This window comes from Sinocyclocheilus rhinocerous, unplaced genomic scaffold (assembly GCF_001515625.1).
Source record: "Sinocyclocheilus rhinocerous isolate Xijiao unplaced genomic scaffold, SAMN03320098_v1.1 scaffold1294, whole genome shotgun sequence".
NCBI lineage: Eukaryota > Metazoa > Chordata > Actinopteri > Cypriniformes > Cyprinidae > Sinocyclocheilus > Sinocyclocheilus rhinocerous.
The window spans coordinates 2,793,520-2,803,911 of NW_015656157.1; the positions used below are offsets into that span (position 1 = coordinate 2,793,520).

The window sequence follows — 10,392 nt, forward strand, 5'->3', positions numbered from 1 at the left end:
ACTGAAGTGACATGTATGTTTAAAAACAGAAAAAGTGAGCAAATTAAAAGTGAAGCAAACAAGCAAAGAAAAATTACAGGAGGTCAATGCCACATTCACATTTAACAGTGAAGTGATATATAAAACTAAAACGAAATAAATAAATAATAATAACGTAAATGAATGTAATTGCATTAAAATGGATAGTGACTACAACCTTCGACCCTGTGAGCTGCTGATCTGTTCCTTCAGTGAAATGGCTTGCCGGAGCAGACCGTCTATGTTCTTGAAATAGAGACTACTATTTGTCATGCTTTTCACCGCACTGAAAGACACCAACACACACACACAAAAACCGATATGAAGCACATTAAATAAAATACTGCATAATATAAATCATCAATTTATGTAATGCATATCTTACCTGCATGCATATTCAACAGTGTAGATTGCCCCTTGACTTTGTTCCTCCCAACTCTGCATGTCTGTCTACAAATTCACAATTCATCACGACACTTCAGTCAACTAGTTAATATAATAACAATAAATATATATTTCATTTATAATGAGCTTTTCTCATAACCAAAGAGCAAAAATACAAATATAAAAGAAAATACAATAAACAGCAATGATAAAGCAAAATAAATTCAAAACATCATAAATCATCAATTTATGTAATGCATATCTTACCTGCATGCATATTCAACAGTGTAGATTGCCCCTTGACTTTGTTCCTCCCAACTCTGCATGTCTGTCTACAAATTCACAATTCATCACGACACTTCAGTCAACTACTTAATATAATAACAATAAATATATATTTCATTTATAATGAGCTTTTCTCATACCCAAAAAGCAAAAATACAAATATAAAATAAAATACAATAAACAGCAATGATAAAGCAAAATAAATTCAAAACATCTACATATTTGTCCACACAAATTCATAATTACAACATTTAAGTCAACTTGCTAATAAACTAATGATAATAATAATAAATGGTATTTATAATGCAATTTTCCCATAACCAACTTGCTACAAAAAATACAAATAAAAGACAATAAATAAAAATAAATAGACAACACCTGCATGTCTGTCTACAAATGCTTCTATTGTTCTCCTCATTTGTAAGTCGCTTTGGATAAAAGCGTAATTCATTACAACACTTAAATTATTAGTTCACTTCCAGAATTAAAAATGTACTGATAATTGACTCACCCCCATGTCACCCAAGATGTTCATGTCTTTCTTTCTTCAGTTGCAAAGAAATTAAGGTTTTTGAGGAAAACATTCCAGGATTTTTCTCCATATAATGGACTTCAATGGTGGCCAATGGGCTGAAGGTCCAAATTGCAAATTGTTTCAATGCAGCTTCAAAGGGCTCTACACGATCCCAGCCGAGGAATAAGGGTCTTATCTAGCAAAAAGATTGGTCATTTTCTTAAATTTTTTAAAAATTATATACTTTTTAACCACAAATGCACATCTTGCACTAGCTCTACGATGTGCGTCTGCAAATTCACGCATAATGTAATCACGTTGGAAAGGTCACGCGTGGTTAGCTCTTCGTCTGTGTACTCCGGTTCAAAAAGGTAGAGTTGGGCGGAAAACTCCATCTCATATTCTCCTCCAACTTCAAAATTGCCCGACATCATTGTTTTACCATTTTTGTACAGGGGATTTGACTTTCTTTGCACGTTTGCTTTGTAAACACTGGGTCGGTACTTCCGCCTGACCTTTCCAACGTGATTACGTAATGCATGAAGTCGAGCTAGTGCAAGACGAGCATTTGTGGCTAAAAAGTATAGAAACTTTCAGTTTTTTAAGAAAATGGCGGATCGTTTCGCTAGATAAGACCCTTTATAATGCAATTTTCCCATAACCAACTTGCTACAAAAATACAAATAAAAGACAATAAATAAAAATAAATAGATAACACCTGCATGTCTGTCTACAAATGCTTCTATTGTTCTCCTCATTTGTAAGTTGCTTTGGATAAAAGCGTAATTCATTACAACACTTAAATTATTAGTTCACTTCCAGAATTAAAAATGTACTGATAATTTACTCACCCCCATGTCACCCAAGATGTTCATGTCTTTCTTTCTTCAGTTGCAAAGAAATTAAGGTTTTTGAGGAAAACATTCCAGGATTTTTCTCCATATAATGGACTTCAATGGTGGCCAATGGGCTGAAGGTCCAAATTGCAAATTGTTTCAATGCAGCTTCAAAGGGCTCTACACGATCCCAGCCGAGGAATAAGGGTCTTATCTAGCAAAAAGATTGGTCATTTTCTTAAATTTTTTAAAAATTATATACTTTTTAACCACAAATGCACATCTTGCACTAGCTCTACGATGTGCGTCTGCAATTTTTTTTTAAATTATATACTTTTTAACCACAAATGCACATCTTGCACTAGCTCTACGATGTGCGTCTGCAAATTCACGCATAATGTAATCACGTTGGAAAGGTCACGCGTGGTTAGCTCTTCGTCTGTGTACTCCGGTTCAAAAAGGTAGAGTTGGGCGGAAAACTCCATCTCATATTCTCCTCCAACTTCAAAATTGCCCGACATCATTGTTTTACCATTTTTGTACAGGGGATTTGACTTTCTTTGCACGTTTGCTTTGTAAACACTGGGTCGGTACTTCCGCCTGACCTTTCCAACGTGATTACGTAATGCATGAAGTCGAGCTAGTGCAAGACGAGCATTTGTGGCTAAAAAGTATAGAAACTTTCAGTTTTTTAAGAAAATGGCGGATCGTTTCGCTAGATAAGACCCTTATTCCTCGGCTGGGATCGTGTAGAGCCCTTTGAAGCTGCATTGAAACTGCAATTTGGACCTTCAACCCATCGGCCACCATTGAAGACCATTATATGGAGAAAAATCCTGGAATGTTTTCCTCAAAAACCTTAATTTCTTTGCGATAGACATGAAAATCTTAGACGACATGGGGGTGAGTAAATGATCAGGAAATGTTTATTCTGGAAGTGAACTAATCCTTTAAGTCAGCTTGTTAATGTAATTATAATACATTTTATTTATAATGTGCTTTTATCATACCCAAAGCACTACAAAAAAATAAAAACATAAAAGACAATAAATAACAACAACAAAACATGACATAAAATAGAACAGAAAAAAAAAACAATCACCTTATTAAAAAGCGTAAGTCAAACTAATAAGTGTAGGCTATTTTGAAAATATGAGTTTTTAACAGTTGCTTTTAAACATGAAATAATCAGTAATTTACACAGTATAACATTGTTTTCCAGCCAAAAATAGTATTTATTTGATAATTTACAGTTATAGATTATAATGTGAATTGGGATTCTAATATGGCAGCTCAAATGTTAATTATTCAGGCAAATATCTTTCAAAAAACATTACAGTGTTTAGGCAATTATATTGTCTGTATTACTGTAATATAGGCTGGGCAATATAAATGAAACATTAAAATAACGCACCTTGTGTTGTACGAGCTCTGGCAGGGATCTCCTGACGTGCTCTTGCAACCTGTAAAGCGCTATCGACGGTTCATTGGCCAACACGTACATGCTCTCTGTGAATTTATCAGTCACTGTAGTAGAAATAAACAAAACACGTGATCAGTGTCTTTTCATCAGGTGCATAACAAATTATGTGTAATCTCAAATCAGACTATCGACGAGACACTCGTAAATAACGCGTCTAATAAATTCAGTAATGTAAATTAAATATTAAAGATCACGCATACACAAGTACACTAAGTCGTTGTTGATTATAGACATAAGAACTCTGAATCTATCCATGGTAGCCTACCTCTTTTTACTTTCAACTGCATTTCTTGGTCCTCCATCTTTATTAAATATTAACGTATGATATAAATGTATAAATTTCCTTATGAAAGCGTAGCTGTTCCCCTACAATAACATCATCCGGAGGAACACCAGGCCAATATAAGTAGTTCCTAGCCACTAGTTCTGGGCATTATGATTCATCTCAGTGACTCGAATCGTTTGAATCGGTTCACCTATAAGATTAGTTCGTTCAGTGGCCCTTTCTGCAGATGTTTACGCAAGTAACGAGTCATTGAACGATTCGTTCAAAATACCGAGTCGTTCATGACTGAAATAAATCGTATTGAAAGTAACAACTTGTTTTTTTTAAGTCTACTGAGAAATCACAGAAAGATATACGCATTGAAGCATCATATGCGTTTTCCCCACAAAAGACAACAAAGAAGATCATATTTTTTCACCCAAACATTCCACTATCTAGGAAGCTGATGGGCTGACTGTTGTGAACTACAATGAAAAAGACAACAAACATGAATAAATAAAGGTAGATAGATAGACAGACAGATTAAAGCACCTACTCAATGAAGGGGCGTATTGATCAGATTCAACCAATGAAATGCTCCTTCCCAGCCCGCCCTCAAAAGCCAGTAAAGCAGTCACGAGTTTCAAGGAGTCAGTACATGAAACTGAACTAAAACGATTCTTAAAAGATTCGTTCAAAACCCCCGACTCGTTAATGAACACCACTTACAGCTACTGTTCCAACTCCAATAGTTAAGAAAGATGCGATTAATTTCGCAGCCAAAGGTAAAAAATATATATATTATGAGAAAAGTAATGTTTCATACGATATCATTAAATAGAGTTTGAGTTTGTTGAGCTCAATGCACATGCAAGACTCCTATTTCAGTTTCACTTTTGCAAACGAATCAGGAAACAAAAGCAACATATTCGATCTTACGAACCTGTGAAGTTTAAGATCATGTTTTTTCATAAAGTTTAAACAATCGAAGGTAAGATTCTCCTAAGACATATTTTCTTATTTTATATTAGTATTATTAACTAATTATGCACAATAATTGGCGCTAATCTTGTTTATTATCTTGTTATTATTTAATCTTGTATATTATTTCTCTATATTTTTCTATATTGCGTTCATTTAAATCAGGTTTAATGATAAGTGATTATGGAAAACCGACATGACGAGAATGCTGTAAACCATTCCACCACTCTGACGAATAAACAGCGTGGGAATGAGGTCACAGTTCGACCGGCCACTTTAGACAGTGAGTCTATATACCTCCTTCTATATACTGTTTATTAGAGGCAGATTTCAAATGCATACATTTGAAAAATATTCAATAGAGTCTTTTTAAGTATAATTATGGCATTTAATTATGTTTTATAGACCTCTCAATTCATCAGCTGGCAGCCCATGGAGAGATTTCACAACTGGAGGTACATTTATCCAAAGGTACCAGTAAACATCCAACACGTGCCTAAATAAAATAAAATAAAATAGATAAATATGTGTATCCAGCGCATGCATTAATAGATAAATATGTAAGTACAGTAGAGATCAAAATTAGAGAACCTACAATTTTCATAGGACTGCTTGCTTAGTCCTATTTAAAGTTATACTAAAAGCAGTAGAAGCGCAATTTTTTAAAGCATATTTCATAAATTAATTGTATTCTAGAGCACAATATAAAAAACTCAAATGAGATATTTGAAAAATAACTCTAATCAAAATTAGAGAACACTTACAGATACCAATAGTTATTGGTGTTAATCTGGCACCTGGTGCTAATTTCCTTAATTATATGACATTACCTATTTAACTGGCAACATTCCTTTAATATTCACTGAGATTAGAAGATGGCGGCCCGCTTTATGGTGATTGAAAGCTTGCGTCCAGATGAAGGTTAAAGGGATGTCCCTTTTAGCCACTGCACAAGAAGTTTGTCGTTCCAAATTTGACGTTTCTAGAATATTGCAGCTTTACAATGACACTAATTCATTCAAGTCCTCCAAAAAGGCTGGTCGTCTACTTAAGACAAATGTACGAGAAGACAGGATAATGCGGAGCCTTTCAATGGGGAATCGGTTCAACTCTGCAGCTGGAATTGCTCACCAGTTCAGTGCTGAACAGGGTATGGATCTGTCTCGGCATGTTAAAGAGAAGTCGGACTGAAAGCGCACTCTGCAGTGACCAAACCTCTCATCAGCAGAAAGAATCAAAAGGCTAGGCTCACCTTTGCTGAGGAGCATGTTGTGTGGAGAGAGGAGAACTGCTCCAAAGTTCACTTTAGTGATGAGCGCAAGTTTAATTTATTTAGGTCTGATGGGAAACATTATGTTCAGCATCAAACTGGGGAAAGACTGAATCCAAAGTGTGTAAAGAAGTCAGTGAAAGGTGGAGGAGGAATTGTCATGGTTTGGGGGATGTTTTCTGCAGCAGGAGTTGAGCCTCTTATACAGCTACATGGCAGGGTGAATGCAAATGTTTATCAGAACCTCCTTCAGCAACATGTGGTACCTTCCCTGTAATCATCTCCCAATCAGCCTGCAATTTTCATGCAAGACAATGCTCCCCGTCACACTGCAAAACAGGTAAAGCAGTTCCTTAAAGCTAAGAACATTGAAATAATGAAATGGCTGGTCCAGAGTCCTGATCTAAACCTGATTGAAAATCCTTGGCAACAAAGTTATGGCTAAGAAACCCACTACAGTCACTGAACTATGGAAGATCGTGGAAGAAGAGTGGACCAAGATCACACCAGCGCAGTGTGAGAAACTAGAGATGTGCTGTCGCCACAGATGTGCTAAAGTCACTCAAAGCAAGGGCCTCTACAATTCCTACTAAATTCTGAGAGCTGTAACCCTCCCAAATTTGAGCTGTAATCTTCTTTTGTGCTGCAGTGGTTTCTGTTCTCTAATTTTGATCTCTGTGTTTTCCACAAAATAAAGGTTTTTGTTGAAATGCCTTGGTCATTTTGTCAAACATGTTAGTGGAACAGTGGTATACCTACAGCTAATATTACTTCAAATTTTGAGCAATGAAGATGAACAATATTTCAGAAAAAAATCAAGTATTTATAGATTGTTCTCTAATTTTGACCTCCACTGTATGTATGTATGGGTACTCTTGCAGACAGCTCTCTGCTTAACAGTCAAGATGAGCGAGGTTTCACACCACTAATGTGGGCTGCTGCATTTGGAGAGATAATGATGGTGGAGTTCCTCCTTCAGAAGGTGAGAAAGACATTTTCTTAGCCAATAAGACTGGACAATATATAGCATTTACTTTTCTTTTTAATAATATCAGGGAGCAGATCCAAGAACACTGGCTCGGGAACGAGAAAGTGCCCTGTCTTTGGCCAGCGCAGGAGGATTTGCAGACATTGTTAATATTCTCCTACAACATGGCGTTGATATCGATTCCTATGACTGGGTATGAGCGGTTTAATTATTTTCTGAAAATGTTCGTAAAATTTTAGACACTATTTAAAAATTGTACACAACCATTAAATACTGCATAATTTTTTTTCAAATGTAAAAACGTAAACTTTCTAACAGAATGGTGGGACCCCTCTTCTGTATGCAGTTCGTGGGAATCACACAAAATGTGTTGAAGCTCTCTTGAGTAAGTCTTTTCAAAATATTCTCGCATTTTATTATTTGTGATGATGAACTAAAGTAAGTTCGTGTTTAGGATGTGGGGCAGATATCACATTTGAGGCAGACTCTGGCTACAGTCCTGTTGCTCTCGCTGTTGCATTGGGCCACAAAAAAGGCAAGAGTCATTCCTTACAGTATATTGATATAACAAATCATACATTTTTAAATGATTAATTAATAACTGACAAGTCTACCAACTTGTTTGCAGTGCAAAAACTGCTTGAAGATCACATTTTGAAGCTGTTTCGGGGACCAGTGTCAGTGTCTGACAACACATGAAGCAGAGGACTGCTCTTACAAGACCTTACAATTATCCTGCATAGTTTATAGCTTTATTTTGACATGGACGATGTGAAGAACTGTTTTTGTATCTTTTTAAATTAAAAAACACTTTTACAGACATGCAGTTCATGTGTGATGACCTGAAAAGACATGTGAATATAATACATAGAGGCTCTGTAGAAAAAAAGGAAATGAAATCAAAAGTAACATCAGTTTATGCTTTTCCTGTGAGTAGGTGGGAATAAATTCAACATCCAGAGGTGAAAGGAAGGGGGAAAAATTGTTAGCATTCCCGCCTCTTCATACTTCCTCTTTGTCCTTTTCTCAAAACATTACAAAACCTTTTCCCCCAGGATTTCCAATGTGTAAACAATTATTCTTCCAAAAAAGTCAGCACTGTTTTCAAACACTATTTTCAACTTCTGAACCAAAGGGACATCTTGAATGGGAAAACTGTGGGTGAAGAATCAAGGATTTGATAAGCTTGGGATAAATAAAAGACATGGGCAATTTGGCCATCGGCCAGGAACTGCGAGAAAACAAAAGTTGTAGTAGGTTACTGTACTGGAAATGTCCACCGACTGTGACGGAGTTCAGAAGACAGTCAATCTGAGAAAATATGGTGATTATATACCTGCATTTATCTAAGTTGATGCAAAAATGACAAAAGGTGGCGATTGCTGTAGAATAATATTGCACCACGTGGAAGGATATTTGTAGACAGTTGTTGTCCTCTGGATAGAAGTCTACAATATGTTTGTGATCCTCTTTTTTGGCAGAACCTGTAGAAAACAAAACATTTAAATGTCTTTTATTAATTATTATCTCTTATTTCTGAAAATTGTTGGTCGTTCGTAGGTGCGAGGCCACAGACCGCAGATCAACATAGCAGTGATGTTTCAGTGGTGAAGGAAGCAAAGTTTATCCATGAATCAGTTGAATGAATAATTAAATGACTCACCCATTAAGGCAGTCACTTGTTTGGTACGTAAACGAATCATAGTTTTTGAGCGAATCTGTTGAATATGATTCAAATGACTCACTAAAAAAAGGCATTCATTTGGCACCACATTACTGGCGTAAGCTCCAGAAAGAATCAAACTAAAATCCCCCACCATCAGATTTCCATTAATCGTAATAAGCCCAGGAACACATAGGCCAGGGCTGCCCAAACTCGGTCCTGGAGGGCCGGTGTCCTGCAGAGTTTAGCTCCAACTTGCCTCAACACACCTGCCTTTAAGTTTCTAGTATGCTTAGTAAGAGCTTGATTAGCTGCTTCAGGTGTGTTTAATTGGGGTTGGAGCTAAACTCTTCAGGACACCGGCCCTCCAGGATTCCCTGTAATCATCTCCCAATCAGCCTGCAATTTTCATGCAAGACAATGCTCCCCGTCACACTGCAAAACAGGTAAAGCAGTTCCTTAAAGCTAAGAACATTGAAATAATGAAATGGCTGGTCCAGAGTCCTGATCTAAACCTGATTGAAAATCCTTGGCAACAAAGTTATGGCTAAGAAACCCACTACAGTCACTGAACTATGGAAGATCGTGGAAGAAGAGTGGACCAAGATCACACCAGCGCAGTGTGAGAAACTAGAGATGTCCTGTCGCCACAGATGTGCTAAAGTCACTCAAAGCAAGGGCCTCTACAATTCCTACTAAATTCTGAGAGCTGTAACCCTCCCAAATTTGAGCTGTAATCTTCTTTTGTGCTGCAGTGGTTTCTGTTCTCTAATTTTGATCTCTGTGTTTTCCACAAAATAAAGGTTTTTTTCCAATGTGTAAACAATTATTCTTCCAAAAAAGTCAGCACTGTTTTCAAACACTATTTTCAACTTCTGAACCAAAGGGACATCTTGAATGGGAAAACTGTGGGTGAAGAATCAAGGATTTGATAAGCTTGGGATAAATAAAAGACATGGGCAATTTGGCCATCGGCCAGGAACTGCGAGAAAACAAAAGTTGTAGTAGGTTACTGTACTGGAAATGTCCACCGACTGTGACGGAGTTCAGAAGACAGTCAATCTGAGAAAATATGGTGATTATATACCTGCATTTATCTAAGTTGATGCAAAAATGACAAAAGGTGGCGATTGCTGTAGAATAATATTGCACCACGTGGAAGGATATTTGTAGACAGTTGTTGTCCTCTGGATAGAAGTCTACAATATGTTTGTGATCCTCTTTTTTGGCAGAACCTGTAGAAAACAAAACATTTAAATGTCTTTTATTAATTATTATCTCTTATTTCTGAAAATTGTTGGTCGTTCGTAGGTGCGAGGCCACAGACCGCAGATCAACATAGCAGTGATGTTTCAGTGGTGAAGGAAGCAAAGTTTATCCATGAATCAGTTGAATGAATAATTAAATGACTCACCCATTAAGGCAGTCACTTGTTTGGTACGTAAACGAATCATAGTTTTTGAGCGAATCTGTTGAATATGATTCAAATGACTCACTAAAAAAAGGCATTCATTTGGCACCACATTACTGGCGTAAGCTCCAGAAAGAATCAAACTAAAATCCCCCACCATCAGATTTCCATTAATCGTAATAAGCCCAGGAACACATAGGCCAGGGCTGCCCAAACTCGGTCCTGGAGGGCCGGTGTCCTGCAGAGTTTAGCTCCAACTTGCCTCAACAAAACTGCCTTTAAGTTTCTAGCATG

General features: G+C 36.7%; 3 protein-coding genes and 1 long non-coding RNA gene across 5 annotated transcripts in view; 1 reads left to right on the forward strand and 3 right to left on the reverse strand.

Moving 5' to 3' along the window:
* Positions 1-7,739, forward strand: part of LOC107719616 (DNA-binding protein RFXANK-like) — a 15,096-nt gene extending 7,357 nt beyond the window's left edge. Inside the window, exons 1-8 of one of the 2 annotated variants that reach the window (XM_016527096.1) lie at positions 4,617-4,776; positions 4,932-5,049; positions 5,172-5,237; positions 6,918-7,018; positions 7,092-7,217; positions 7,343-7,409; positions 7,479-7,559; positions 7,653-7,739. In XM_016527096.1, coding sequence (XP_016382582.1) covers positions 4,950-5,049; positions 5,172-5,237; positions 6,918-7,018; positions 7,092-7,217; positions 7,343-7,409; positions 7,479-7,559; positions 7,653-7,723 — 612 coding nt within the window. In that variant the 5' untranslated portion in view covers positions 4,617-4,776; positions 4,932-4,949 and the 3' untranslated portion in view covers positions 7,724-7,739. Of the gene's footprint in view, positions 1-4,616; positions 4,777-4,931; positions 5,050-5,171; positions 5,238-6,917; positions 7,019-7,091; positions 7,218-7,342; positions 7,410-7,478; positions 7,560-7,652 lie in introns of those variants that run through there. The other variant, XM_016527099.1, reaches the window with a different exon arrangement.
* LOC107719619 (protein MEF2BNB) lies at positions 48-3,939 on the reverse strand. The gene is made up of 4 exons (XM_016527101.1): positions 3,786-3,939; positions 3,452-3,564; positions 670-734; positions 48-304 (listed from the first exon to the last, which is right to left on the reverse strand). The coding sequence occupies exons 1-4, from the start codon at positions 3,820-3,822 to the stop codon at positions 190-192; spliced, it is 330 nt and encodes a 109-aa protein (XP_016382587.1). The 5' UTR covers positions 3,823-3,939; the 3' UTR covers positions 48-189.
* A 5-nt stretch (positions 7,740-7,744) lies between the features above and the next one.
* Positions 7,745-10,392, reverse strand: part of LOC107719618 (nuclear receptor 2C2-associated protein-like) — a 4,688-nt gene continuing 2,040 nt past the window's right edge. Inside the window, exons 4-6 of the mRNA XM_016527100.1 lie at positions 9,855-9,922; positions 9,504-9,595; positions 7,745-8,089 (exon numbers count right to left, since the gene is read on the reverse strand). Of these exons, the coding sequence (XP_016382586.1) occupies positions 8,059-8,089; positions 9,504-9,595; positions 9,855-9,922 (191 nt within the window). The 3' untranslated portion in view covers positions 7,745-8,058. The remainder of the gene's footprint in view (positions 8,090-9,503; positions 9,596-9,854; positions 9,923-10,392) is intronic.
* On the reverse strand, positions 8,440-8,936 carry LOC107719620 (uncharacterized). Its single transcript, XR_001637537.1, has 3 exons — positions 8,842-8,936; positions 8,688-8,742; positions 8,440-8,508 (listed from the first exon to the last, which is right to left on the reverse strand). It is a non-coding gene; the product is annotated as an uncharacterized LOC107719620 (long non-coding RNA).